Raw genomic sequence first — 26,983 nt, 5'->3', positions numbered from 1 at the left:
CGAGCGGACTCCACCGTGGTTTTTCATATTGCAAATGCAACACAAGTCAACATCCAAAAGCAAAAAAAAATTTCAAAAACTTATCACCCCCCAAAAAGTGCTTTCTGGACCGTTTTTCGAAATTCTTTCGATTTTTTTGGTCAATTACACATGTATGAATATACTTTTGTCTAATTTTATCATAATTGTATTTATTTATTTATTTTTTGACTTGTGCATAAGGCATATGTTTTCTAAATTTGGAATATGATTTCATAGGAAGTCAAAAGTAGCAAAATTTTATAAAAATCTTCACGCTCCCTTAAAAAAGTGCTTTCTGGACCGTTTTTTAAAAATTCTTTCGAATTTTGTGTCGATTACACACGTATAAGAACTGTATCAACATACTTTAGTCGTATTTTATTATCATGTTTTTTTTGTGTTTTTTTTTACTTGTGCATAAGGCATATGTTTTGTCCATTTGCATTATGATTTCATAGGAAGTCGAAAATGTGAACTTTAAAAAAAAAACTTATCACGCTCGTAAAAAAGTGCTTTCTGGACCGTTTTTCAAAATTGTTTCGATTTTATGTCAATTAATCATGTGTAAGAGCTGTATGAAAATACTTTTGTAAAATGTTGTTATCATAATTTTTTAAAACTTGTGCATAAGGAATATGATTTGTCCATTTGCAATATGATTTCATAGGAAGTCAAAAGTCACTTTTCTGGGGGCCAAAATGCATAAGAAATTTGACATGCTCAAAAATCCTGCAGTCAGGCAAAATTGACTGGCCTGATGAACTCGGAATGGCCGGGCATTGATAGTTGTTCCTTTCCATCACTCGTTGTGTTGATTTCATCATGTCCATTTGGTGATGTTGTTTTCACTATAGAATCATATTGCAAATGCACGTGCATTTGCAATATGTTTCAATGGGCATTTACCATCACGAATTTGGCATGCTCAAAAATCCTGCAGAAATGCAAAATTGACTGGCCCGATGAATTCGGGATGGCCGGGCAGTGATAGTTGTTCCTTTCCATCACTCGTGTTGATTTCATCATGTCCATTTGTTTATGTTTTCTCACTTTTGCAAAGTCACTGTGCATTTGCAATATGGTTCAATGGGCATTTACCATCACGAATTTGTCATGCTATAAAAATCCTGCAGGAATGTGAAATTGACTGGCCCGATGAACTCGGGATGGCTGGGCAGTGATTCTGGTTCATCTCAATCGCTCGTTAGGGTTGATTTCAGAATGTCACTTTGGTGATGGTACCTCACTGTTTAAACATATTGCAAATGGACAAGAGTCACCAGCAAGTCACCGTCCATCAGTCAATTAGATATCATTCTGACACCAAACTGATACAAACTGACACCAAACCCACTTTTTCCAACTCGTTTAGTAGCCAACTATCACATACTTCAGAGCTGGCCCAAAATTCACAACGCCTTCGGTTCAAACCATAAAAAAAACGTAAAACACATAGTTACGTTTCTGATGTTATGTGTAGGCCTAGCTGAGGCGACCCCGAATCCTAAGTTTCGGCTTGATAGGTCATTTGAGCAAGACCCTAATTGGTGCTGAAAATCCACTTTTTTCCATAACTTGCTATGGGGTCCTTGAATGAGCTATCGGACAAACGTTGGGGTCCGTCTATATGGGCCGAGACGGTCGCAATGCACCTAGTCTTGCGACTCTGGGACATTTCTAAATGTCGTCATTTTCGTGATGCAAAAATGAATTGAAGTCATTGCAAATGTACGAGTCTGTTTCTCGGTCCGAGAACCTTCTAGAGCCACGTAACTCACCACGCACTATCGACCTGAGGTCTAGAACAGGATTCTAAAGTTCCGGAACTCTAGGTCTGACGGTTCTTTAAAAGTTCCAACAAGGTTAACTAATGCAGGCAGTGTATGTCTCTACGCACCCCAATGTGTCCCTCCTTCCAAGCTGTGTGTGTGTGATTTAGTTTTCCTTTGAAATTGTATGGGAAAAATGATGGATTTACATTTCAGAGGGGTTGCCTAATCACACATATGAAGTTTTGGAAAGATCTGACTTTGTTAACCCTTCGAAACAGCCCCTGAGACACCAATTATGGCACTTCCGGTTGGCACAGGAAGCTATACGTCAACACATATCCTCATTGGGGTATTCTTTTACAGAATCCTGAGTTTTAAGTCTTTACCATAAAAACTGACTGATTTACACAGGGTTGAATGCACTATTTCTATCAAACTGCAGGCAGGGTATGGATATACACTTTTAGGGTGATTTTAACCACTACCGGTTGGTCCAGGAAGCTTAGAATCAACACAGGTAGACCTCATAGTGGCCTGATGGACTGGTACCGAAGACAGGTTAATACGGCATTCATAACCCATATAGGCTTCAGGTTGAATTTAGGAGTGCAGGCAATGTATTCCTATGGGGAGAGAAGTCAATGCAAAATGTTGGATGTAAACACCTTCTTTTAACTATTAAGGGTTAATGCCACACGTTCATGGTTAGGGTTGCACGGATCGGGAGGACCTTAGGAACGTACCTGAGGACGAATTGTGCTTCTCACCCTAACGGTTCTCTCACTGTCACCCAAAAGCAAATGACGTTGTGGGGCAGGCTTCATTTTGGGCCTACTATTCTAATGGTCGCTGCGCTTAGACCGAGCGAGCTACGGTCAAGCGGGATATCTCGTTGAACTCGGCACGGCCTAGAGATTATGGTAATGACATTGCCTGCTCTCTGTGTCTTTAAGCACCGCACTTTTTCACTCCATCCTTGCTGTGTGTGTGTGTGTGAGAGCTTTTCTTTGACATCTGTTGGGAGAAATGACTGATTTACAGTTCAGGAGGGTTACCTAGTCACACATATGAAGTTTTAAAAATATGTGACTTTTTTAACCCTTCAAAACAGACAGTGTGACCCAATTAAAGGCACTTCCGGTTGGCACAGGAAGCTATAAGTAAATGTCTTGATTGAGATAGCCACTTACAGAATCCTGAGCTTTAAGTCTTTAACTTAAGAATTGACTGATCTACACACGTTTGAATACCCCAAGTTGTGACAAACGGACCAGTTCGTAGCTGGATTCTTCACCGATCTTTTATACTTTCTCCGGAACATGAAATTTGTTCGTACCTCAAGTTCTGTGAGGTAGAAGGATTTCCTTTGTCTCCATGAAAAACTACTCTCTATAACTGTGTGTACATGAGGTCTTCTCAGGAATTTACGACCTCTGACCACAGCAGCCTAGTTGAAGGAGGCAAGGGGAGGCAGGGAGAGGGGGATGGGGTTGCTATACTCAAAGAGGCCAACGTCATGACAATGTCTATGCGTCCAGTGTGTGTGTCAGAGTCTGCATCCAATGTGTGTGTGTGTGTGTGTCTCTGAGTCTGTGTGTGTGTATGTGTGTATCACTGACAAATAGACACTGAGTCGCCATCCCACCACACCCAAAACCCTGGATAGAGGGGCTCAGTGAATGTGGAGGTGAATGTGATCAGGTGGGTCAGTGTGTCAGAGGAGGCTCTATAGAAGGACAGAGTGCCGGCTGGCCAGTCCAGATACACTCCTACTCTGTGGGAGCTGGCGGGGTGGACGTCTATGGGAGTGAGATTATTATTGTGACAGGCAATGTAACTGTTGTCATAGCAGATCAGACTCCAGGACTTGTCATTGTGCCCAATCACACAGTCTTTAGCCCCTCCTCTCCTGTTTATTCCTTTATATGTCACTCCTATACCAGCCTCTTCCCCACTCCACTCTACCTCCCAGTAACAGCGGCCAGTCAGACCCTCTCTACACAGCACCTGTCTACAGACCTCAAATCTCTCTGGGTGATCAGGATACGGCAGCTTCTCTCTCCTCCATGTCACCTTTCTGTTCTCCTCAGACAGAGAGAGGAGTTTGTTCACTGTGTTTGGGTCCAGTGTGAGATCACAGACATCTGATGGATGAAACCAGACACAATATTAGAAATCATCATCATTCACATTAGAATGTTAACTCACGTTTCACTAATTAATTTAATGTAGATGTTTCAAGTTATCAAAAGGAGAAGTTAAGGTAACTTGAGACTTGTTGAATGATCATATGTTATACTGTATGGTAATATAAAACACACTTATTTACATTAATTACACACACACACACACACACACACACACACACACACACACACACACACACACACACACACACACACACACACACACACACACACACACACACACACACACACACACACACACACACACTACAGCTGATATTTAATATGACCAAGTAAGTAATAATGATGGTCTTTGACTTTGACTTAACTTGAATTAAGACTTATTCTTAGTCATATTCTTCACAGCAGTTAACACTCACATTTTCTAAGCCCAGGTTTCATTCTGTTCTCTCCACCATGTCCCACACTGTAGCGGTAAGCAGAAGAACAGACAGTCATTGAGGGATACACCTGACCACAACACACACACACACACACACACACACACACACACACACACACACACACAGTGTGTGTGTGTCCAGTGTGTATGTGTATGTGTGTGTCCAGCATGTTTGTATGTGTGTCCAGTGTGTGTGTGTCTCCGCTGAGTCTGTGTGTCTCCAGCGTGTGTCCTGTATGTGTGTGTATCCAGTGTGTGTGTGTGTGTGTGTACTGTGTGTGTGTGTGTTGTGGTAGCAGAATCAGAATTCTTTAGGTAACATTGATAAATAAGATGTTTTATCAATTTTCATAAGTTTGCTTATGTGGATAAAGTTACTTGGGCCCCAGAGAGGCTTGTCTTCATATGTAAAGGTTCCTTTTAAACCATGTGAAGGGATGATTGAGGGGGAACCAATTACCTCTTGGCTCCACAATGTCTGTGTGCCAGTAACTCCCTACTTTTCCCATTGGGGAGAGGAGGATGGCAGTGACTGGAATTGACAATTGATATATGCCATTGGATGAGGTAATGTTTTGGTTCTAAGTGGTACCAAGAACAAGATAGGAACTTCGGTTTAGGAGACCAAACTGAAGAATAATTTATAGCTAATGCTGTCTGGCTACAGGATACTCCTTTTTTCAAGTAAAAGGTTATTTGTGTAATGTTCCGAAGATCTGTTATTTGTCATGTGAGTTTTGATGGGTGTGTCTTGGATATAAATGACACTAAGCACTGTTTTGTAAGCACTCTCAGATAATTAATTAATGGACACTGAATTGATCTGAGAGTCACAGGGCTATGGTGAAGCTCATATAATTAAAGATGGGACTTTATGATAACACTTGTGTGTGGTTTGCTCTCCCATGATTTGGTAATACAGGAAATGTCCATGACAGTGTCACTGGTCACACACACACACTGGAGAGACACAGACACTGGACACACACACACACACAAACTGGAGACACAAACACACTGGAGACACACACACACACACACTGGAGACACACACACACGGGAGACACACACTGGACACACTTACTGGACACACACACATGCACACACAAACACACACACACACTGGCCACAGAGTCAGGATATAACTTTGTCCAAGTGGTGATAAGAATGTTTGTCTTAACAATCCTGATAAGTCAAACATGTCTGCTATGAACATTGACAAAAACCCTCTACATACTTGAGTTTCTCCAGTCTGCAGTGTGGATCCTCCAGTCCAGCAGAGAGCAGTCTGACTCCTGAGTCTCCTGGGTGATTGTAGCTCAGGTCCAGCTCTCTCAGGTGTGAGGGGTTTGACCTCAGAGCTGAGACCAGAGAAGCACAGCCTTCCTCTGTGACTAGACAGCCCGACAGCCTGCAAAGAGTCAAATCGTATTAAAATCACACTGATATTCTTTGGTGGTGAAAATTGTCGCAGGATATTTTTTCAAAATGTTTAGATACATCATTGTCCATTCAAATAAAAGGTGACATTCTGTAATGTCGCCTAATATGAAATATTATATCTCAAATCCAAAATGCTGGAGCATAGCACCAAATGTAAAACTGTAAGCTTCACTGTCCAAACACATATGGTGTGGACTGTGTGTGTCTGGTAAACACATGTGGATCTGGTGAACAGTTATCACTTGTTGACCAACTACAGGAATACTGACCTCAGAGTGTCCAGTTTACAGTGGGGATTCCCCAGTCCAGCAGAGAGCAGCTTCACTCCTGAATCCTTCAGGTCATTGTTACTCAGATCCAGCTCTCTCAGGTGTGAGGGGTTTGACCTCAGAGCTGAGACCAGAGAAGCACAGCCTTCCTCTGTGACTAGACACCCTGACAGCCTGCAAAGATTCAAATCATTTTAAAATCACACTGCTATTCTTTGGTGGTGAGAATAGTGGCAGTATATATTTTTTCAACATATTCAGATATATCAGTGTCCTGAAACCTTCCATATCTATTCGTAAAATAGTGTATCATCATAAAAAATGACAAATGCGTCAAAGAATTGCCTCCAGATAGAAACATGTATAGTACAAATATTATAGTAGACTTACCAGACCAGTTTAAAAAGCAGTATCAGTCAGAAGACAGACAGTGAGGTATCAGATTTAGATTGTATTGAGTATACAGTCCACACCATATCTATTTAGACAGTGAAGCTAACATTTTAAATGTGGCTCTATACTCCAACATGTTTTATTTCAGATCAAGTATTTCACCTTTTATTTGAGGGTATTTTAATACATATGTGTTTCACAATTAGAAATGAAAGCACTTCATGTATCTAGTCCCCCCATTTGAAGAAGTCATAAGTATTCTGACCAATTCACTCAATGTGTATTAAAGTAGTCAAAGGTTTTATTAGTAAAGTCATTGTTTGCATTTGAAGTTTGTTTTGGTTGTGTTTTGGTTGTGTATTGTCCAACAGTAAAATGGTGGATGGTGACTTGATGAATATTCTATCTAAGTGAGTAGAGAACATGTTTCTAAACAAACGAGATGAATCCTGATGATGCCTTGATTAAGAAAAATCATGAATGAATCATGAATAATAATGAGTGAGAAAGTCACAGAGGCTACAACAAAACATGCTAACCTCTCACCATTACCAATAACAGAGACTACAACAAAACATACTAACCTCTCACCATTACCAATAACAGAGACTACAACAAAACATGCTAACCTCTCACCATTACCAATAACAGAGGCTACAACAAAACATGCTAACCTCTCACCATTACCAATAACAGAGACTACAACAAAACATGCTAACCTCTCACCATTACCAATAACAGAGGCTACAACAAAAACATGCTAACCTCTCACCATTACCAACAACAGAGGCTACAACAAAACATGCTGACCTCTCACCATTACCAATAGCACAGGGTACAACAGAACATGCTAACCTCTCACCATTACCAATAACAGAGGCTACAACAGAACATGCTAACCTCCCACCATTACCAATAACAGAGCATACAACAAAACATGGTAACATCTCACCATTATCGATAACAGAGACTACAACAAAACATGCTAACCTCTCACCATTACCAATAACAGAGGCTACAACAGAACATGCTAACCTCTCACCATTACCAATAACAGAGGCTACAACAGAACATGCTAACCTCCACCATTACCAATAACAGAGCATACAACAAAACATGGTAACATCTCACCATTATCGATAACAGAGACTACAACAAAACATGCTAACCTCTCACCATTACCAATAACAGAGGCTACAACAAAACATACTAACCTCTCACCATTACCAATAACAGAGACTACAACAAAACATGCTAACCTCTCACCATTACCAATAACAGAGACTACAACAAAACATGCTAACCTCTCACCATTACCAATAACAGAGGCTACAACAAAACATGCTAACATCACCATTACCAATAACAGAGGCTACAACAAAACAACGTCTACCATTACTCACCATTACCAATAACAGAGGATACAACAAAACATGCTGACCATCTCACCATTACCTCTCACCATTACAATAGCAGAGGGTACAACAAAACATGCAAACTCTCACCATTACCAATAACAGAGACTACAACAAAACATGCTAACCTCTCACCATTACCAATAACAGAGGCTACAACAAAACATGCTAACCTCTCACCATTACCAATAACAGAGGCTACAACAAAACATGCTAACCTCTCACCATTACCAATAACAGAGACTACAACAAAACATGCTAACATCTCACCAATAACAGAGGCTACAACAAAACATACTAACCTCTCACCATTACCAATAACAGAGACTACAACAAAACATGCTAACCTCTCACCATTACCAATAACAGAGGCTACAACAAAACATGCTAACCTCTCACCATTACCAATAACAGAGACTACAACAAAACATGCTAACCTCTCACCATTACCAATAACAGAGGGGGTCTGATCTTTGTGCCTCTGTTGCTTTCTCATTTATCATCATTCACGATTCATTCATGATTATTCATCATCATAGTAGCATCCACATGAATGTAGAAGTGTTCAGAAACATATTCTATTCTTACTGACAATACAAGTGAAGTGACTCCAAAATGACAGGACATTATTCACCATTCAGTTTCTAATCGGAAAAACATCCAAAACACAACCAAGACAAACTGCAAATTAATTCAACAAGTTAGTAGAATCACAAGCTTGATGTAATCACTGCAGGCTTGGAATATGGGACCAAATACTAAACGTATGACTACTTTAATACACTATAAGTGAATATAACCGAATAATTACGACTTTTCAAATGGGAGAACTACATACATAAAGTGCTTTCATATCTGATAATACTGACCTCAGAGTCTCCAGTTTACAGTGGGGATTCCCCAGTCCATCAGAGAGCAGCTTCACTCCTGAATCCTTCAGGTCATTGTTACTCAGGTCCAGCTCTCTCAGGTGTGAGGGGTTTGACCTCAGAGCTGAGACCAGAGAAGCACAGCCTTCCTCTGTGACTCCACAGTCTGACAGCCTGACAAAGAGATCATCATGACTTCAAACACACTGTTAATTTAACACCAGTAGTGTGGAAGGACAATGGTAGATGCATTTGGTTTATTCTCTCAAACAACATATAGATTCATCTTCCATCTCCTAGAATTGTATGGTCATATTGTTATACTAATGTGAAAATCAATGAATTTATTCAATATGTTTTTCAATATAATATTATATACATATTATAATACATATTTTTCTCTAAACTGAATATTTCTTCCTGATGATTAGTTCTTATATGTCATTTTATTTACTCACAGAGCAGCTCTGGAGGCTTTGACCACTGGCAGCAGCCTCAGAAGACCTTCCTCTGATCTGGAGTATTTCTTCAGGTCAAACACATCCAGCTCCTTTTCTGAAGTCAGCAACAGAAAGACCAGAGCTGACCACTGTGCAGGTGACAGGTTGGGTTTTGAGAGACTTCCTGAGCTCAGGTAGCTTTGGATCTCCTCCACTAGAGAATGGTCATTCAGTTCATTCAGACAATGGAAAAGATTGATGCACCTCTCTGGAGAGGGATTCTCCCTGATCTTCTCCTTGATGTACTTGACTGTTTTTTCATGGCTCTGTGAGCTGCTTCTTGTCTTTGTCAGTAGACCTTGTAAGTGCTTCTGATTGGACTCCAGTGAGAGGCCCAGAAGGAAGCGGAGGAAAAGGTCCAGGTTTCCTGTCTCACTTTGTAAGGCTTTATCCACAGCACTCTTGTAGACAGTAATTTTAGGCTTGTCTCTGAACAGAGCAGAAAAGTTCCTGGACGTTGATTGCAGTTTGTCCATTAGATTCTCATTGTTGTTGATGAATGAGAGGAACACATATACAGCAGCCAGAAACTCCTGAATGCTCAGATGAACAAAGCAGTACACCTTGTCCTGGTACAGCCCACATTCCTCTTTAAAGAACTGTGTGCACAATCCCGAGTACACTGAGGCTTCATTGACATCAATGCCAGCCTCCTTCAGGTCTCCTTCATAGAAAATCAGATTGCCATTCACAAGCTGTTGAAAAGCCAGTTTTCCCAGTGACAGAATGCTCTGTTTATTCCAGTGTGGACCTGTCTCTTCTTTCCCAAGATACTTTTCATTCTTCTGTTTGGTATGAAACACCACAAGGTGTGTGTACATCTCAGTCAGAGTCTTGGGCATCTCTTCTCTCTTATGTTTCAACATGTGTTCAAGGACTATTGCAGAAATCCAACAGAAGACTGGAATGTGGCACATGATGTGGAGGCTCCTTGATGTCTTTATGTGTGAGATGATTCTGCTGGCCAGGTCCTCATCACTGAATCTCTTCTTGAAGTACTCCTCCTTCTGTGGGTCATTGAACCCTCGTACCTCTGTCACCTGGTCAACATACCCTGAAGGGATCTTATTGGCTGCTGCAGGTCGGGTAGTTATCCAGAGGAGAGCAGAGGGAAGCAGATTTCCCTTGATGAGATTTGTCAGCAGAACATCCACTGAGGTTGACTCTGTGACGTCACAACAGATCTTGTTCTTCTGGAAGTCTAGGGGCAGTCGGCACTCATCCAGACCATCAAAGATGAACAGAACTTTGTACTTGTTGTAGTTGGAGATTCTTGATTCTTTGGTTTCCATTGAGAAGTGATTGAGAAGTTCAATGAAAGTGTTTTCCAATTTCATCAAATTCAGCTCCCGGAAAGGGAATGAAAATACAAATTGGACATCCTGATTTGCTTTTCCTTCAGCCCAGTCCAGAATGAACTTCTGCACAGAGACTGTTTTTCCAATGCCAGCGACTCCCTTTGTCAGCACAGTTCTGATAGGTTTGTCTTGTCCAGTTAAGGGTTTGACGATGTCGTTACATTTGATTGCAGTCTCTGGTCTTGCTTGTTTCCTGGTTGTTGTCTCAATCTGTCTCAGCTCATGTTCCTTATTGACCTCTCCTGTTCCACCCTCTGTGATGTAGAGCTCTGTGTAGATCTTATTGAGAAGTGTTGGGTTTCCTTGTTTAGCGATCCCCTCAAATACACATTGACACTTCTTCTTTAGATTAGATTTGAGTTCACGTTGGCAAATCACAGCGAGCTCATCTGAATGAAGAAATACCACAGAGGATATTAATATTATGTATGTTTTAATGTCTACAGTATTGTAGGACTGGTATAAAGTTGTACATTATAATAATTTATTATCTTAACTGACTGTATAAATGTGTAAATGTTTTCATAATGCATTACAGACTGGTGTGACTGATTATATTATTATTGGTATTATTGATGGTATTATTAATGTTCTCTCTCTAAATGAATCACCACAACACATCCCTGCTGCTACTTGATGAGGTCACTAGGTGTTGTGTTAAGGCTGCTACAATATCATTGAGTTACACAGCTACTTTAGCTGTACTTTAGCTACAGCTTTTAAATGTTATAAAACATCATTCAACATGAGGCAGACAGATCTTACATTTCTCCAGTGTGTCAGCAAGCTCCTTCTGGTTCATTTTCCTCAGGATGTGCAGTGTGATCTTCAGAGCCCCCTCTCTGGCACTGCTCTCCTGCTTCTCATCTTCAGCATCCACCACTTCCTTATCCTGTTTCTGACTCTCAAAGCCTTCTGGGAGTTCTGGACTAAGAATCCTCTTGAACATCTTAATCTCGTTCTTCACGAATGTCATAGTATTCTCTTCAAGCAACTGAAATAAATAAAGTAAATAAGTATTAAGTAAATACGTTAAAGAGAATATATTATTTCTCATTAATACATTAATGAATGATTGACAGATCAACTTTACTTGAGGTAAACAAAAACAAATGTACATAACAGGACCACATACACTGAATATGGAGTCCAGGTCTGTTTGATGACTCTGGGAAGGCTGACCACTGAGAATCTCTGACTCTGATCTCTTTTGTTGATTTCTGTGGACAAAACATGAGACACACACATAGGGAGGGAATGTTGTGTTTGTTTAATTCTGTTTTAGGACTATGAAAATGGACAAAAGGAGCCTATGGATTAAGAAAACAACAACAAAAAATGGGGAAAATCATATCAAATCAAATGTTATTTGTCACATACACATGGTTAGCAGATGTTAATGGTCACATGGTTAGCAGATGTTAATGGTCACATGGTTAGCAGATGTTAATGGTCACATGGTTAGCAGATGTTAATGGTCATGAGATGTTAATGGTCACATGGTTAGCAGATGTTAATGGTCACATGGTTAGCAGATGTTAATGGTCACATGGTTAGCAGATGTTAATGGTCACATGGTTAGTGATGTTAATGGTTGGTTAGCAGATGTTAATGCAATGGTTAGCAGATGTTAATGGTCACATGGTTAGCAGATGTTAATGGTCACATGGTTAGCAGATGTTAATGGTCACATGGTTAGCAAAATGGTCACATGGTTAGCAGATGTTAATGGTCACATGGTTAGCAGATGTTAATGGTCACATGGTTAGCAGATGTTAATGGTCACATGGTTAGCAGATGTTAATGGTCAAAAATGTTAATGGTCACATGGTTAGCAGATGTTAATGGTCACATAGCAGATGTTAATGGTCAAATCAAATGTTAATGGTCACATGGTTAGCAGATGTTAATGGTCACATGGTTAGCAGATGTTAATGTGAGTGTAGCGAAATGCTTGTTCTTCTAGTTCCGACAATGCAGGAATAACCAACAAGTAATCTAACCTAACAATACCAAAACTACTACTTTATACACACAAGTGTAAAGGGATAAAGAATATGTACATAAAGATATATGAATGAGTGATGGTACAGAACTGCAAAGGCAAGATGCAGTAGATGGTATAGAGTACAGTATATACATATGAGATGAGTAATGTAGGGTATGTAAACATAAAAGTGACATATTTTAAAGTGGCTAGTGATACATGTATGACAGAAAGATGGCAAGATGCAGTAGATGATATTGAGTACAGTATATGAGTAAACATTATAATAAGTGGCATTGTTTAAAGTGGCTAGTGATACATTTTTTACATCAATTTCCATCAATTTCTATTATTAAAGTGGCTAGAGTTGAGTCAGTATGTTGGCAGCAGCCACTCAATGTTCGTGGTGGCTGTTTAACAGTCTAATGGCCTTAAGATAGAAGCTGTTTTTCAGTCTCTCGGTCCCAGCTTTGATGCACCTGTACTGACCTCGCCTTCTGGATGATAGCGGGGTGAACAGGCAGTGGCTCGGGTGGTTGTTGTCCTTGATGATCTTCATGGCCTTCCTGTGACATTGGGTGGTGTAGGTGTCCTGGAGGGCAGGTAGATTGCCCCCGGTGATGCGTTGTGCAGACCTCACTACCCTTTGGAGAGCCTTACGGTTGTGTGCGGAGCAGTTGCCGTACCAGGCGGTGATACAGCCCGACAGGATGCTCTCGATTGTGCATCTGTAGAAGTTTGTGAGTGCTTTTGGTGACAAGCCGAATTTCTTCAGCCTCCTGAGGTTGAAGAGGCGCTGCTGCGCCTTCTTCACAATGCTGTCTGTGTGGGTGGACCAATTCAGTTGGTCTGTGATGTGTACGCCGAGGACCTTAAAACTTACTTCCCTCTCTACCACTGTCCCGTCGATGTGGATAAGGGGGTGTTCCCTCTGCTGTTTCCTGAAGTCCAAAATCATCTCCTTTGTTTTGTTAACGTTGAGTGTGAGGTTATTTTCCTGACACCACACTCAGAGGGCCCTCACCTCCTCCCTGTAGGCCGTCTCGTCGTTGTTAGTAATCAAGCCTACCACTGTAGTGTCGTCTGCACACTTGATGATTGAGTTGGAGGCGTGCATGGCCACGTATTCATTTACATTTACATTTAAGTCATTTAGCAGACGCTCTTATCCAGAGCGACTTACAAATTGGTGCTTTCACCTTGTGACATCCAGTGGAACAGTATTCGTCAATGTTGGATGCAATGCGGAACATTTCCCAGTCCACGTGATGGAAGCAGTCTTGGAGTGTGGAATCAGATTGGTCGGACCAGCGTTGAACAGACCTCAGCGCGGGAACTTCTTGTTTTAGTCTCTGTCTGTAGGCAGGGATCAACAAAATGGAGTCGTGGTCAGCTTTTCCGAAAGGAGGGTGGGAGATGGCCTTATATGCGTCGGTCTCGGAAGTTAGAATAACAATGATCCAGGGTTTTATCAGCCCTGGTTGCGCAATCGATATGCTGATAGAATTTAGGGAGTCTTGTTTTCAGATTAGCCTTGTTAAATCCCCAGCTACAATGAATGCAGCCTCAGGATATGTGGTTTCCAGTTTGCAAAGAGTCAAATAAAGTTTGTTCAGGGCCATCGATGTGTCTGCTTGGGGGGAATATATATGGCTGTGATTATAATCGAAGAGAATTCTCTTGGTAGATAATGCAGTCGACATTTGTTTGTGAGGAATTCTAAGTCAGGTGAACAGAAGGACTTGAGTTCCTGTATGTTGTTGTGATGACACCACGTCTCGTTAACCATTAGGCATACGCCCCCGCCCCTCCTCTTACCAGAAAGATGTTTGTTTCTGTCTGCGCGATGCGTGGAGAAACCAGCTGGCTGCACGACTCTGATAGTGTCTCTCTAGTGAGCCATGTTTCCGTGAAGCAAAGAACGTTACAGTCTCTGATGTCCCTCTGGAATGCTACCCTTGCTCGGATTTCATCAACCTTGTTGTCAAGAGACTGGACATTGGCGAGAAGTATGCTAGGGAGTGGTGCACGATGTGCCCGTCTCCGGAGTCTGACCAGAAGACCGCTTCGTTTTCCCCTTTTACGACGACGTTGTTTAGGGTCGCCGGCTGGGATCTGATCCATTGTCCTGGGTGAAAGGCAGAACACAGGATCCGCTTCGGGAAAGTCATATTCCTGGTCATAATGATGGTGAGTTGACGTTGCTCTTATAGTCAGTAGTTCCTCCTGACTGTATGTAATGAAACCTAAGATTACCTGGGGTACCAATGTAAGAAATAACATTAAAAAAACGAAATACTGCATATTTCCTAGGAACGCGAAGCGAGGCGGCCATCTCTGTCAACCCCGGAAGAGAGACAGTGTTGTTTAACTCACCTATCATGACCCATTAGTTATTCTTACCTTGGTTCAGTAGAAAAGTCTCCCTCTCTAAACTGTAAAGGTTGACTCATAGACCAGTCACTCTTCATGGACACACAGCTGGGAACAGGGGAGGCTGGTCTCTCCTGCTTGATTGGTCTTCAACACAACAGGGACAAACATTACATCTCTCATCTACTCTGAGCTCAGATGGGGAAACATAAGAGTTTCATTCCATAACGCTATATATCAATTATCAGAATTGTTCGTAAATTAGCAGTTATAGTTTCGTGAAATTATGAACGAGATTGGTGTGTTTTTTCACTATCTCGTCATGGGGTTGTTCAATGTTACTAAATCTATCACTTGATGGTTTAATTTCAGAGAGACAAATAGTAATATTTTTTTTGCAAAATGCTATTATTTCTGGATCACTCTCAAATGAGACCAACCGGCTCGATCCAGTCAGCAAAAAATATATATGTAGCAAAACTAAATGTTTTTAGGTTTTGGTTTATGTCAGTTTAATTGTTTGTCATGCTATAAATGGTTATTTTATAGTTGTAAGTGGTAAATTCAACTAGAAAATGTTATATTTGAGTAATTACTGCTTTAGTAAAGAATTAGACATTATTCAGTACTCCTGCAGTTGCTACATAATTCCAATAGATGGCAGCTTAAGACCACAAATGAAATTTCAGAAGATTAGTTTAGTTTTCTCGCTCCCCCTACTTTAGTAGAAACAGAACATTCATTGTCAAATTCAACACTCAAACGAAGGGCATGTTGACCTAAATTTGCTGACCGCTAGGATTGCATGATGTAATTTATATATTGAAAGACCAATATTGTCTTTTCTATTTCAAGTCTGTTTATTCCCAATACTTTAGTAGATAGTCACTATTTTATTTGCTCTCCTAAAGCAACACAGGCCTAATAGAAAAAAGTAATGAGTGACGTATAGTCTGTGGTTGCATTTTGCCTGTATACCCAGAACATTCCTCAGATCATCAAAACGTTCTACAGCTGCACCATGGAGAGCATCCTGTGAAACCCAGGGTTGCATCACTGCCTGGTATGGCAACTAAGACAACACAATAAACCCATGTCACACCCTGGCCTGAACAAATATATAACGACCAAAATACAATGACCAAGGCACAACAGATGGTTCGTATTTAGCAATTAAATGCAGGTTGAGAGCAAGCCTTGTGTCCACATCACCAAACCTTCCTGCCATCCAGGATTTTTATACCAGGCGGTGTCAGAGGAAGGCCCTAAAACAACAGAGGTTGACTCCAGCCACCAGGACCTAGTCATAAAATTGACTGTTCTCTCTGCTACTACACGTCAAGCGGTACTGGAGGGCCAAGTCTAGGACCAAGAGGCTTCTAAACAGCTTCTAACCCCAAGCCATGAGACTCCTGAACATCTAATCAACTGGCTACCCAGACTATTTGCATTACCCCCCTCTACACTGCTGCTACTCTCTGTTATTATCCATGCATAGTCACTTTAATAACTCTTTACATACCCTAAAACCCTTCATTATTATTCATTATTATACTTTTTCTTATCTCTTACTTTTTAGGTATTTTCTTAAAATTGCATTGTTGGTTAGGGGCTTGTAAGCAAGCATTTCACGATATTCAGCGCATGTGACAAACAATTTGATTTAATTAATTAATTGACGTATAGACATTAGCCTCATGGTGAGGCAGCTGAGAGTATTTTTGTGCTTAATTCCTTAGATCTCAAACCTGCCCCGCCATTTAGAAACAACACATTTTTTACTTTAAAAAACATATTCTGGCTGTTTAAATTGGCCACATCTTAAAAAGAGGTCAGGGACATGCATTTTGTTTAGTTTGGACACCTTTTACTGGAAACGAATACGGGCTCCCAAGTGGTTCAGTGGTCTAAGACATCTCAGTACTAGAGGAGTCACTACAGACCCTGGTTCAGTGGTCTAAGGCATCTCAGTACTAGAGGAGTCACTGCAGACCCTAGTTCAGTGGTCTAAATTCCATCTCTATTGGGAAACCGGGCCCAGAGGGACTTACAGGACAGTTGCTGTATTGTAGTGTATTTTAGCTTTTAAAAAGCTTCTATAGTTTGGAATTTCCACTTTAAAAATGTCAAACTTGATTTGCCCTGATAAATTGTTAATGAATTATAATCCACATAATAATTCATATTTCCTGCTGCTGCTAGATTATTTTCCTGTTGTAAGGGCATTCATCTTTAGATATCTAGGGGAGACAACCACATATCACAGTCAGATATACAGGATACCAACATTCCTGTTAAATAATGGATATATAGATATCTAGGTGAGACAACCACATATCACAGTCTAATATACAGGATACCAACATTCCTGTTAAATAATGGATATATAGATATCTAGGTGAGACAACCACATATCACAGTCTCATATACAGGATACCAAGATTCCTGTTAAATAATGGATATATAGATACCAAGGTGAGACAACAGTGGATATCTAGATATCTAGGTGAGACAACCACATATCACAGCCAGATATACAGGATACCAAGATTCCTGTTAAATAATGGATATATAGATATCTAGGTGAGACAACCACATATCACAGTCTAATATACAGGATACCAACATTCCTGTTAAATAATGGATTTTTAACAGGATACCCGGAGACTTCCGGGTTGGAGCGAGCGGTCGCATCTGCACTCGGTCCGCAGGTAGTATTACATTTCATTACATTTCATTATAGTACAACGGTTTGATTTGTCTAATCTTAGCAATTTCTTCTTAGCTAGCTACATAGCCGTCTTTGTATCATAGATAATTGCGTAATTATCGTATTTCGTCGTCCTAACGCAGTCTACACTGCCCTGCAGCTAGCCAGCTAGCTAACGTCCACCGTTAGCTAGTCCACCGTCTACCGATTAGCAGCACAACTATTACACTCAACTGAACGACTTGATTAGTGTAGTGTTAGCTAGCTACATAGTTGTCTTTGCTGTCTTCGTACCCAAGATAATTGTGTAGTTTAGAGTAGTTTTATGTCGTCCTTAACATAGGAGACTCTGCTAGCTAGCCAACAGCTAGCCAACGTCTACCGAACAGAACTTCTGCACTCAACATTCCGGTCGCATTTCGCTTCGCTCCACAGGTAGTATCACATTTTTCATTTCATTACAGTACAACGGCTTGATTTGTTTGATCGTAGCTAGCTACATAGCTAGCTACATAGCCGTCTTTGTATCATAGATAATTGCGTAATTATCGTATTTCGTCGTCCTAACGCAGTCTACACTGCCCTGCAGCTAGCCAGCTAGCTAACGTCCACCGTTAGCTAGTCCACCGTCTACCGATTAGCAGCACAACTATTACACTCAACTGAACGACTTGATTAGTGTAGTGTTAGCTAGCTACATAGTTGTCTTTGCTGTCTTCGTACCCAAGATAATTGTGTAGTTTAGAGTGTGTAGTTTTATGTCGTCCTTAACATAGGAGACTCTGCTAGCTAGCCAACAGCTAGCCAACGTCTAACTATTACACTCAACTGAACGACTTGATTAGAACAGTGTAGTTTAGAGTGTGTCTACCGAACAGAACTTCTGCACTCAACATTCCGGTCGCATTTCGCTTGATTTGTTTGATCGTAGCGCTCCACAGGTAGTATCACATTTTTCATTTCATTACAGTACAACGGCTTGATTTGTTTGATCGTTGTAGCTAGCTACATAGCTAGCTACATAGCCGTCTTTGTATCAAAGATAATTGTGTAGTCTAGAGCGATTTCCTAGGTTAGCTAGCCAGCTATTGTCGTTCTTTTAACGCAACGTAACGTAATCAACACTGCTAGCTAGCCAGCTAGCCCCGAATAGCAGCACAGTAGAAACTATTACACTCAACGGAACGACTTGATTAGTGTAGTGTCAACAACGCAGCCAATGCCAGCTAGCCTACATAGTCAACAACGCAGCCTCTGCCAGCTAGCCTACTTCAGCAGTACTGTATCATTTTAATCATTTTAGTCAATAAGATTCTTGCTACGTAAGCTTAACTTTCTGAACACTCGTGACGTGTAGTCCACTTGTCATTCCAATTTCCTTTGCATTAGCGTAGCCTCTTGTGTAGCCTGTCAACTATGTGTCTGTCTATCCCTGTTCTCTCCTCTCTGCACAGACCATACAAACGCTCCACACCGCGTGGACGCGGCCACCCTAATCTGGTGGTCCCAGCGCGCACGACCCACGTGGAGTTCCAGGTCTCCGGTAGCCTCTGGAACTGCCGATCTGCGGCCAACAAGGCAGAGTTCATCTCCGCCTATGTCTCCCTCCAGTCCCTCGACTTCTTGGCACTGACGGAAACATGGATCACCACAGACAACACTGCTACTCCTACTGCTCTCTCTTCGTCTGCCCACGTGTTCTCGCACACCCCGAGAGCTTCTGGTCAGCGGGGTGGTGGCACCGGGATCCTCATCTCTCCCAAGTGGTCATTCTCTCTTTCTCCCCTTACCCATCTGTCTATCGCCTCCTTTGAATTCCATGCTGTCACAGTTACCAGCCCCTTCAAGCTTAACATCCTTATCATTTATCGCCCTCCAGGTTCCCTCGGAGAGTTCATCAATGAGCTTGATGCCTTGATAAGCTCCTTTCCTGAGGACGGCTCACCTCTCACAGTTCTGGGCGACTTTAACCTCCCCACGCCTACCTTTGACTCATTCCTCTCTGCCTCCTTCTTTCCACTCCTCTCCTCTTTTGACCTCACCCTCTTACCTTCCCCCTACTCACAAGGCAGGAAATACGCTCGACCTCATCTTTACTAGATGCTGTTCTTCCACTAACCTCGTTGCAACTCCTCCAAGTCTCCGACCACTACCTTGTATCCTTTTCCCTCTCGCTCTCATCCAACACTTCCCACACTGCCCCTACTCGGATGGTATCGCGCCGTCCCAACCTTCGCTCTCTCTCCCCCGCTACTCTCTCCTCTTCCATCCTATCATCTCTTCCCTCTGCTCAAACCTTCTCCAACCTATCTCCTGATTCTGCCTCCTCAACCCTCCTCTCCTCCCTTTCTGCATCCTTTGACTCTCTATGTCCCCTATCCTCCAGGCCGGCTCGGTCCTCCCCTCCCGCTCCGTGGCTCGACGACTCATTGCGAGCTCACAGAACAGGGCTCCGGGCAGCCGAGCGGAAATGGAGGAAAACTCGCCTCCCTGCGGACCTGACATCCTTTCACTCCCTCCTCTCTACATTTTCCTCTTCTCTCTCTGCTGCTAAAGCCACTTTCTACCACTCTAAATTCCAAGCATCTGCCTCTAACCCTAGGAAGCTCTTTGCAACCTTCTCCTCCCTCCTGAATCCTCCCCCTCCCCCCCTCCTCCCTCTCTGCAGATGACTTCGTCAACCATTTTGAAAAGAAGGTCGACGACATCCGATCCTCGTTTGCTAAGTCAAACGACACCGCTGGTTCTGCTCACACTGCCCTACCCTGTGCTCTGACCTCTTTCTCCCTCTCTCTCCAGATGAAATCTCGCGTCTTGTGACGGCCGGCCGCCCAACAACCTGCCCGCTTGACCCTATCCCCTCCTCTCTTCTCCAGACCATTTCCGGAGACCTTCTCCCTTACCTCACCTCGCTCATCAACTCATCCCTGACCGCTGGCTACGTCCCTTCCGTCTTCAAGAGAGCGAGAGTTGCACCCCTTCTGAAAAAACCTACACTCGATCCCTCCGATGTCAACAACTACAGACCAGTATCCCTTCTTTCTTTTCTCTCCAAAACTCTTGAACGTGCCGTCCTTGGCCAGCTCTCCCGCTATCTCTCTCAGAATGACCTTCTTGATCCTAATCAGTCAGGTTTCAAGACTAGTCATTCAACTGAGACTGCTCTTCTCTGTATCACGGAGGCGCTCCGCACTGCTAAAGCTAACTCTCTCTCCTCTGCTCTCATCCTTCTAGACCTATCGGCTGCCTTCGATACTGTGAACCATCAGATCCTCCTCTCCACCCTCTCCGAGTTGGGCATCTCCGGCGCGGCCCACGCTTGGATTGCGTCCTACCTGACAGGTCGCTCCTACCAGGTGGCGTGGCGAGAATCCGTCTCCACACCACGTGCTCTCACCACTGGTGTCCCCCAGGGCTCTGTTCTAGGCCCTCTCCTATTCTCGCTATACACCAAGTCACTTGGCTCTGTCATAACCTCACATGGTCTCTCCTATCATTGCTATGCAGACGACACACAATTAATCTTCTCCTTTCCCCCTTCTGATGACCAGGTGGCGAATCGCATCTCTGCATGTCTGGCAGACATATCCGTGTGGATGACGGATCACCACCTCAAGCTGAACCTCGGCAAGACGGAGCTGCTCTTCCTCCCGGGAAGGACTGCCCGTTCCATGATCTCGCCATCACGGTTGACAACTCCATTGTGTCCTCCTCCCAGAGCGCTAAGAACCTTGGCGTGATCCTGGACAACACCCTGTCGTTCTCAACTAACATCAAGGCGGTGGCCCGTTCCTGTAGGTTCATGCTCTACAACATCCGCAGAGTACGACCCTGCCTCACACAGGAAGCGGCGCAGGTCCTAATCCAGGCACTTGTCATCTCCCGTCTGGATTACTGCAACTCGCTGTTGGCTGGGCTCCCTGCCTGTGCCATTAAACCCCTACAACTCATCCAGAACGCCGCAGCCCGTCTGGTGTTCAACCTTCCCAAGTTCTCTCACGTCACCCCGCTCCTCCGCTCCCTCCACTGGTTTCCAGTTGAAGCTCGCATCCGCTACAAGACCATGGTGCTTGCCTACGGAGCTGTGAGGGGAACGGCACCTCAGTACCTCCAGGCTCTGATCAGGCCCTACACCCAAACAAGGGCACTGCGTTCATCCACCTCTGGCCTGCTCGCCTCCCTACCACTGAGGAAGTACAGTTCCCGCTCAGCCCAGTCAAAACTGTTCGCTGCTCTGGCCCCCCAATGGTGGAACAAACTCCCTCACGACGCCAGGACAGCGGAGTCAATCACCACCTTCCGGAGACACCTGAAACCCCACCTCTTTAAGGAATACCTAGGATAGGATAAAGTAATCCCTCTCACCCCCTCCCCTGAAAAGATTTAGATGCACTACTGTTCCACTGGAGGTCATAAGGTGAATGCACCAATTTGTAAGTCGCTCTGGATAAGAGCGTCTGCTAAATGACTTAAATGTAAATGTAAATATAGATATCTAGGTGAGACAACCACATATCACAGCCAGATATACAGGATACCAAGATTCCTGTTAAATAATGGATATATAGATATCTAGATGAGACAACCACATATCACAGTCAAATATACAGGATACCAACATTCCTGATAAACAATGGATATATAGATATCTAGGTGAGACAACAGTGGATATATAGATATCTAGGTGAGACAACCACATATCACAGCCAGATATACAGGATACCAAGATTCCTGTTAAATAATAGATATATAGATATCTAGATGAGACAACCACATATCACAGTCTAATATACAGGATACCAACATTCCTGTTAAATAATGGATATATAGATATCTAGGTGAGACAACCACATATCACAGTCTAATATACAGGATACCAACATTCCTGTTAAATAATGGATATATAGATATCTAGGTGAGACAACCACATATCACAGTCTAATATACAGGATACCAACATTCCATTCCAATGGATATATAGATATCTAGGTGAGACAACTACATATCACAGTCTAATATACAGGATACTAACATTCCATTCCAGCTAAACAACAGTTTTATAAACATCTGAAATCTATGAATAAAAAATCAGAGGACAATAATATTGAAGGTTCACATCCATTAGCAATCTGATGAAAAAACAGATGGGATTTTTGGGGGGGGATATAGCATTTTGGAAATAAACATAATAATTATTCAACAGAATTGTCATCTCACCTCTTAGCTCTGGTGTCATGTTCCAGAAAGAGAGTCATTGTAGAGGCAGGGCCCCCCTCCTCTCTCCCCCGAGAGAGGCTCATTTTAGAGGCTGGGCCCCCCTCCTCTCTCCCCCGAGAGAGTCTCATTTTAGAGGCTGGGCCCCCCTCCTCTCTCTCCCCAGAGAGACTCATTTTAGAGCACAAACCCCTAAACAGAGATCCAGCATGTTGGTTGTGGTTAACACAGTGACAACTAAACAGAGATCCAACATGTTGGTTGTGGTTAACACAGTGACAACTAAACAGAGATCCAACATGTTGGTTGTGGTTAACACAGTGACAACTAAACAGAGATCCAACATGTTGGTTGTGGTTAACACAGTGACAACTAAACAGAGATCCAACATGTTGGTTGTGGTTAACACAGTGACAACTAAACAGAGATCCAACATGTTGGTTGTGGTTAACACAGTGACAACTAAACAGAGATCCAACATGTTGGTTGTGGTTAACACAGTGACAACTAAACAGAGATCCAACATGTTGGTTGTGGTTAACACAGTGACAACTAAACAGAGATCCAACATGTTGGTTGTGGTTAACACAGTGACAACTAAACAGAGATCCAACATGTTGGTTGTGGTTAACACAGTGACAACTAAACAGAGATCCAACATGTTGGTTGTGGTTAACACAGTGACAACTAAACAGAGATCCAACATGTTGGTTGTGGTTAACACAGTGACAACTAAACAGAGATCCAACATGTTGGTTGTGGTTAACACAGTGACAACTAAACAGAGATCCAACATGTTGGTTGTGGTTAACACAGTGACAACTAAACAGAGATCCAACATGTTGGTTGTGGTTAACACAGTGACAACTAAACAGAGATCCAACATGTTGGTTGTGGTTAACACAGTGACAACTAAACAGAGATCCAACATGTTGGTTGTGGTTAACACAGTGACAACTAAACAGAGATCCAACATGTTGGTTGTGGTTAACACAGTGACAACTAAACAGAGATCCAACATGTTGGTTGTGGTTAACACAGTGACAACTAAACAGAGATCCAACATGTTGGTTGTGGTTAACACAGTGACAACTAAACAGAGATCCAACATGTTGGTTGTGGTTAACACAGTGACAACTAAACAGAGATCCAACATGTTGGTTGTGGTTAACACAGTGACAACTAAACAGAGATCCAACATGTTGGTTGTGGTTAACACAGTAACAACTAAACAGAGATCCATCATGTTGGTTGTGGTTAACACAGTGACAACTAAACAGAGATCCATCATGTTGGTTGTGGTTAACACAGTGACAACTAAACAGAGATCCAACATGTTGGTTGTGGTTAACACAGTGACAACTAAACAGAGATCCATCATGTTGGTTGTGGTTAACACAGTGACAACTAAACAGAGATCCATCATGTTGGTTGTGGTTAACACAGTGACAACTAAACAGAGATCCAACATGTTGGTTGTGGTTAACACAGTGACAACTAAACAGAGATCCATCATGTTGGTTGTGGTTAACACAGTGACAACTAAACAGAGATCCATCATGTTGGTTGTGGTTAACACAGTAACAACTAAACAGAGATCCAACATGTTGGTTGTGGTTAACAGTCACAACTAATTATTGAATGTCAATTGTTCTCATTTATTCATTATCTCTTAGAAATGAATAATTTACTAACAGATACATCCAAACAGTCAGGTGATTTAATGCATCACATGAACATGTAGTTGTGACTGATATTTATCACCTCCATGTTTTGTGTCATTAATAATAATCATAACTGTTTGTTGAGGCTCCATATGTGCAACACCAATATCTCTACCTGTACTCTGCTGCCTGTGACTGGAACGAATTGCAAAAATCGCTGAAGTTGGAGACTTTTATCTCCCTCACCAACTTCAAACATCTGCTATCTGAGCAGCTAACCGATCGCTGCAGCTGTACATAGTCTATTGGTAAATAGCCCACCCATTTTCACCTACCTCATCCCCACAGTTTTTATTTATTTACTTTTCTGCTCTTTTGCACACCAATATCTCTACCTGTACATGACCATCTGATCATTTATCACTCCAGTGTTAATCTGCAATATTGTAATTATTCGCCTACCTCCTCATGCCTTTTGCACACATTGTATATAGACTGCCCATTTTTTTCTACTGTGTTATTGACTTGTTAATTGTTTACTCCATGTGTAACTCTGTGTTGTCTGTTCACACTGCTATGCTTTATCTTGGCCAGGTCGCAGTTGTAAATGAGAACTTGTTCTCAAATACCTGGTTAAATAAAGGTGTTCTCAACTAGTGTTCTCAACTCAACTAGCCTACCTGGTTAAATAAAGGTGTTCTCAACTAGCCTACCTGGTTAAATAAAGGTGTTCTCAACTAGCCTACCTGGTTAAATAAAGGTGTTCTCAACTAGCCTACCTGGTTAAATAAAGGTGTTCTCAACTAGCCTACCTGGTTAAATAAAGGTGAAATAAAAAAAGGTAAAAAAATAAATAAAAAAAACATAAAGAATCATATCTCAAGTCTTTCTATTGAATGTCTGACTACGACCTAACTTCATAATAATTAGCCAAGACTTACCAGAATCTGCCCGTCTTTCCTTCAAATCAACACATTTATCCTGCTTCTAACAGAGAAATATGTTTCCACAGTCATCTTGTAACGGCGAGGGCTACATGCACAATTTCCTATGAGGAAATCACTTTTTATTCTGACACTCTTGCAGAGGAAGTAGCCTCGATTACAAATTTCAAAACCCTTTTTATATTACATATTTATTTTTTAATCTCAATACTAGTTTTAACATTCCAGGAAGGTTCTCATGGAAAATACAACTCAGATCCTGTACAGATATGGTCTTTATTTAAACCAAGGCAGTTTGAGATATTAGCGATGAAGTTGCAACTATCAGCTGCTGTAAACCTCTGTGATGTTATAGACCCCAATCTGAACAGTTTCTTTCCCCATGCTGCCCTCACCAACTGGCCATCTGGCCCATAGAGACTAAAGGACTATGCTGTGGCCCTCACCAACTGGCCATCTGGCCCATAGAGACTAAAGGACTATGCTGTGGCCCTCACCAACTGGCCATCTGGCCCATAGAGACTAAAGGACTATGCTGTGGGCCTCACCAACTGGCCATCTGGCCCATAGAGACTAAAGGACTATGCTGTGGGCCTCACCAACTGGCCATCTGGCCCATAGAGACTAAAGGACTAACCAACTGGCCATCTGGCCCATAGAGACTAAAGGACTATGCTGTGGCCCTCACCAACTGGCTATCTGGCCCATAGAGACTAAAGGACTATGCTGTGGCCCTCACCAACTGGCCATCTGGCCCATAGAGACTAAAGGACTATGCTGTGGGCCTCACCAACTGGCCATCTGGCCCATAGAGACTAAAGGACTATGCTGTGGCCCTCACCAACTGGCCATCTGGCCCATAGAGACTAAAGGACTATGCTGTGGCCCTCACCAACTGGCCATCTGGCCCATAGAGACTAAAGGACTATGCTGTGGGCCTCACCAACTGGCCATCTGGCCCATAGAGACTAAAGGACTATGCTGTGGCCCTCACCAACTGGCCATCTGGCCCATAGAGACTAAAGGACTATGCTGTGGGCCCTCACCAACTGGCCATCTGGCCCATAGAGACTAAAGGACTATGCTGTGGCCCTCACCAACTGGCCATCTGGCCCATAGATCTGACCCATAAAGGACTATGCTGTGGCCCTCACCAACTGGCCATCTGGCCCATAGAGACTAAAGGACTATGCTGTGGCCCTCACCAACTGGCCATCTGGCCCATAGAGACTAAAGGACTATGCTGTGGCCCTCACCAACTGGCCATCTGGCTGAGACTGGACTATGCTGTGGCCCTCACCAACTGGCCATCTGGCCCATAGAGACTAAAGGACTATGCTGTGGCCCTCACCAACTGGCCATCTGGCCCATAGAGACTAAAGGACTATGCTGTGGCCCTCACCAACTGGCCATCTGGCCCATAGAGACTAAAGGACTATGCTGTGGCCCTCACCAACTGGCC

The 26,983-nt window shown here is 42.6% G+C and overlaps 1 protein-coding gene across 1 annotated transcript; it reads right to left on the bottom strand.

Annotated features, from left to right (window-relative positions):
* Nucleotides 1-333: 333 nt before the first annotated feature.
* LOC115128096 (NLR family CARD domain-containing protein 3-like) lies at nucleotides 334-25,621 on the bottom strand. Its single transcript, XM_065016958.1, has 11 exons — nucleotides 25,519-25,621; nucleotides 22,917-23,105; nucleotides 15,020-15,136; nucleotides 11,765-11,849; nucleotides 11,395-11,623; nucleotides 9,230-11,018; nucleotides 8,772-8,945; nucleotides 6,095-6,268; nucleotides 5,620-5,793; nucleotides 4,360-4,406; nucleotides 334-3,937 (listed from the first exon to the last, which is right to left on the bottom strand). Exons 2-11 carry the CDS (start codon nucleotides 23,087-23,089, stop codon nucleotides 3,405-3,407), a joined length of 3,495 nt encoding a protein of 1,164 aa, XP_064873030.1. The 5' UTR covers nucleotides 23,090-23,105; nucleotides 25,519-25,621; the 3' UTR covers nucleotides 334-3,404.
* Between the last annotated feature and the right edge of the window lie 1,362 nt (nucleotides 25,622-26,983).

The sequence above is a fragment of the Oncorhynchus nerka genome, unplaced genomic scaffold (assembly GCF_034236695.1).
Source record: "Oncorhynchus nerka isolate Pitt River unplaced genomic scaffold, Oner_Uvic_2.0 unplaced_scaffold_715, whole genome shotgun sequence".
Lineage (NCBI taxonomy): Eukaryota > Metazoa > Chordata > Actinopteri > Salmoniformes > Salmonidae > Oncorhynchus > Oncorhynchus nerka.
This window is presented reverse-complemented; position numbering and strand designations above follow the sequence as displayed.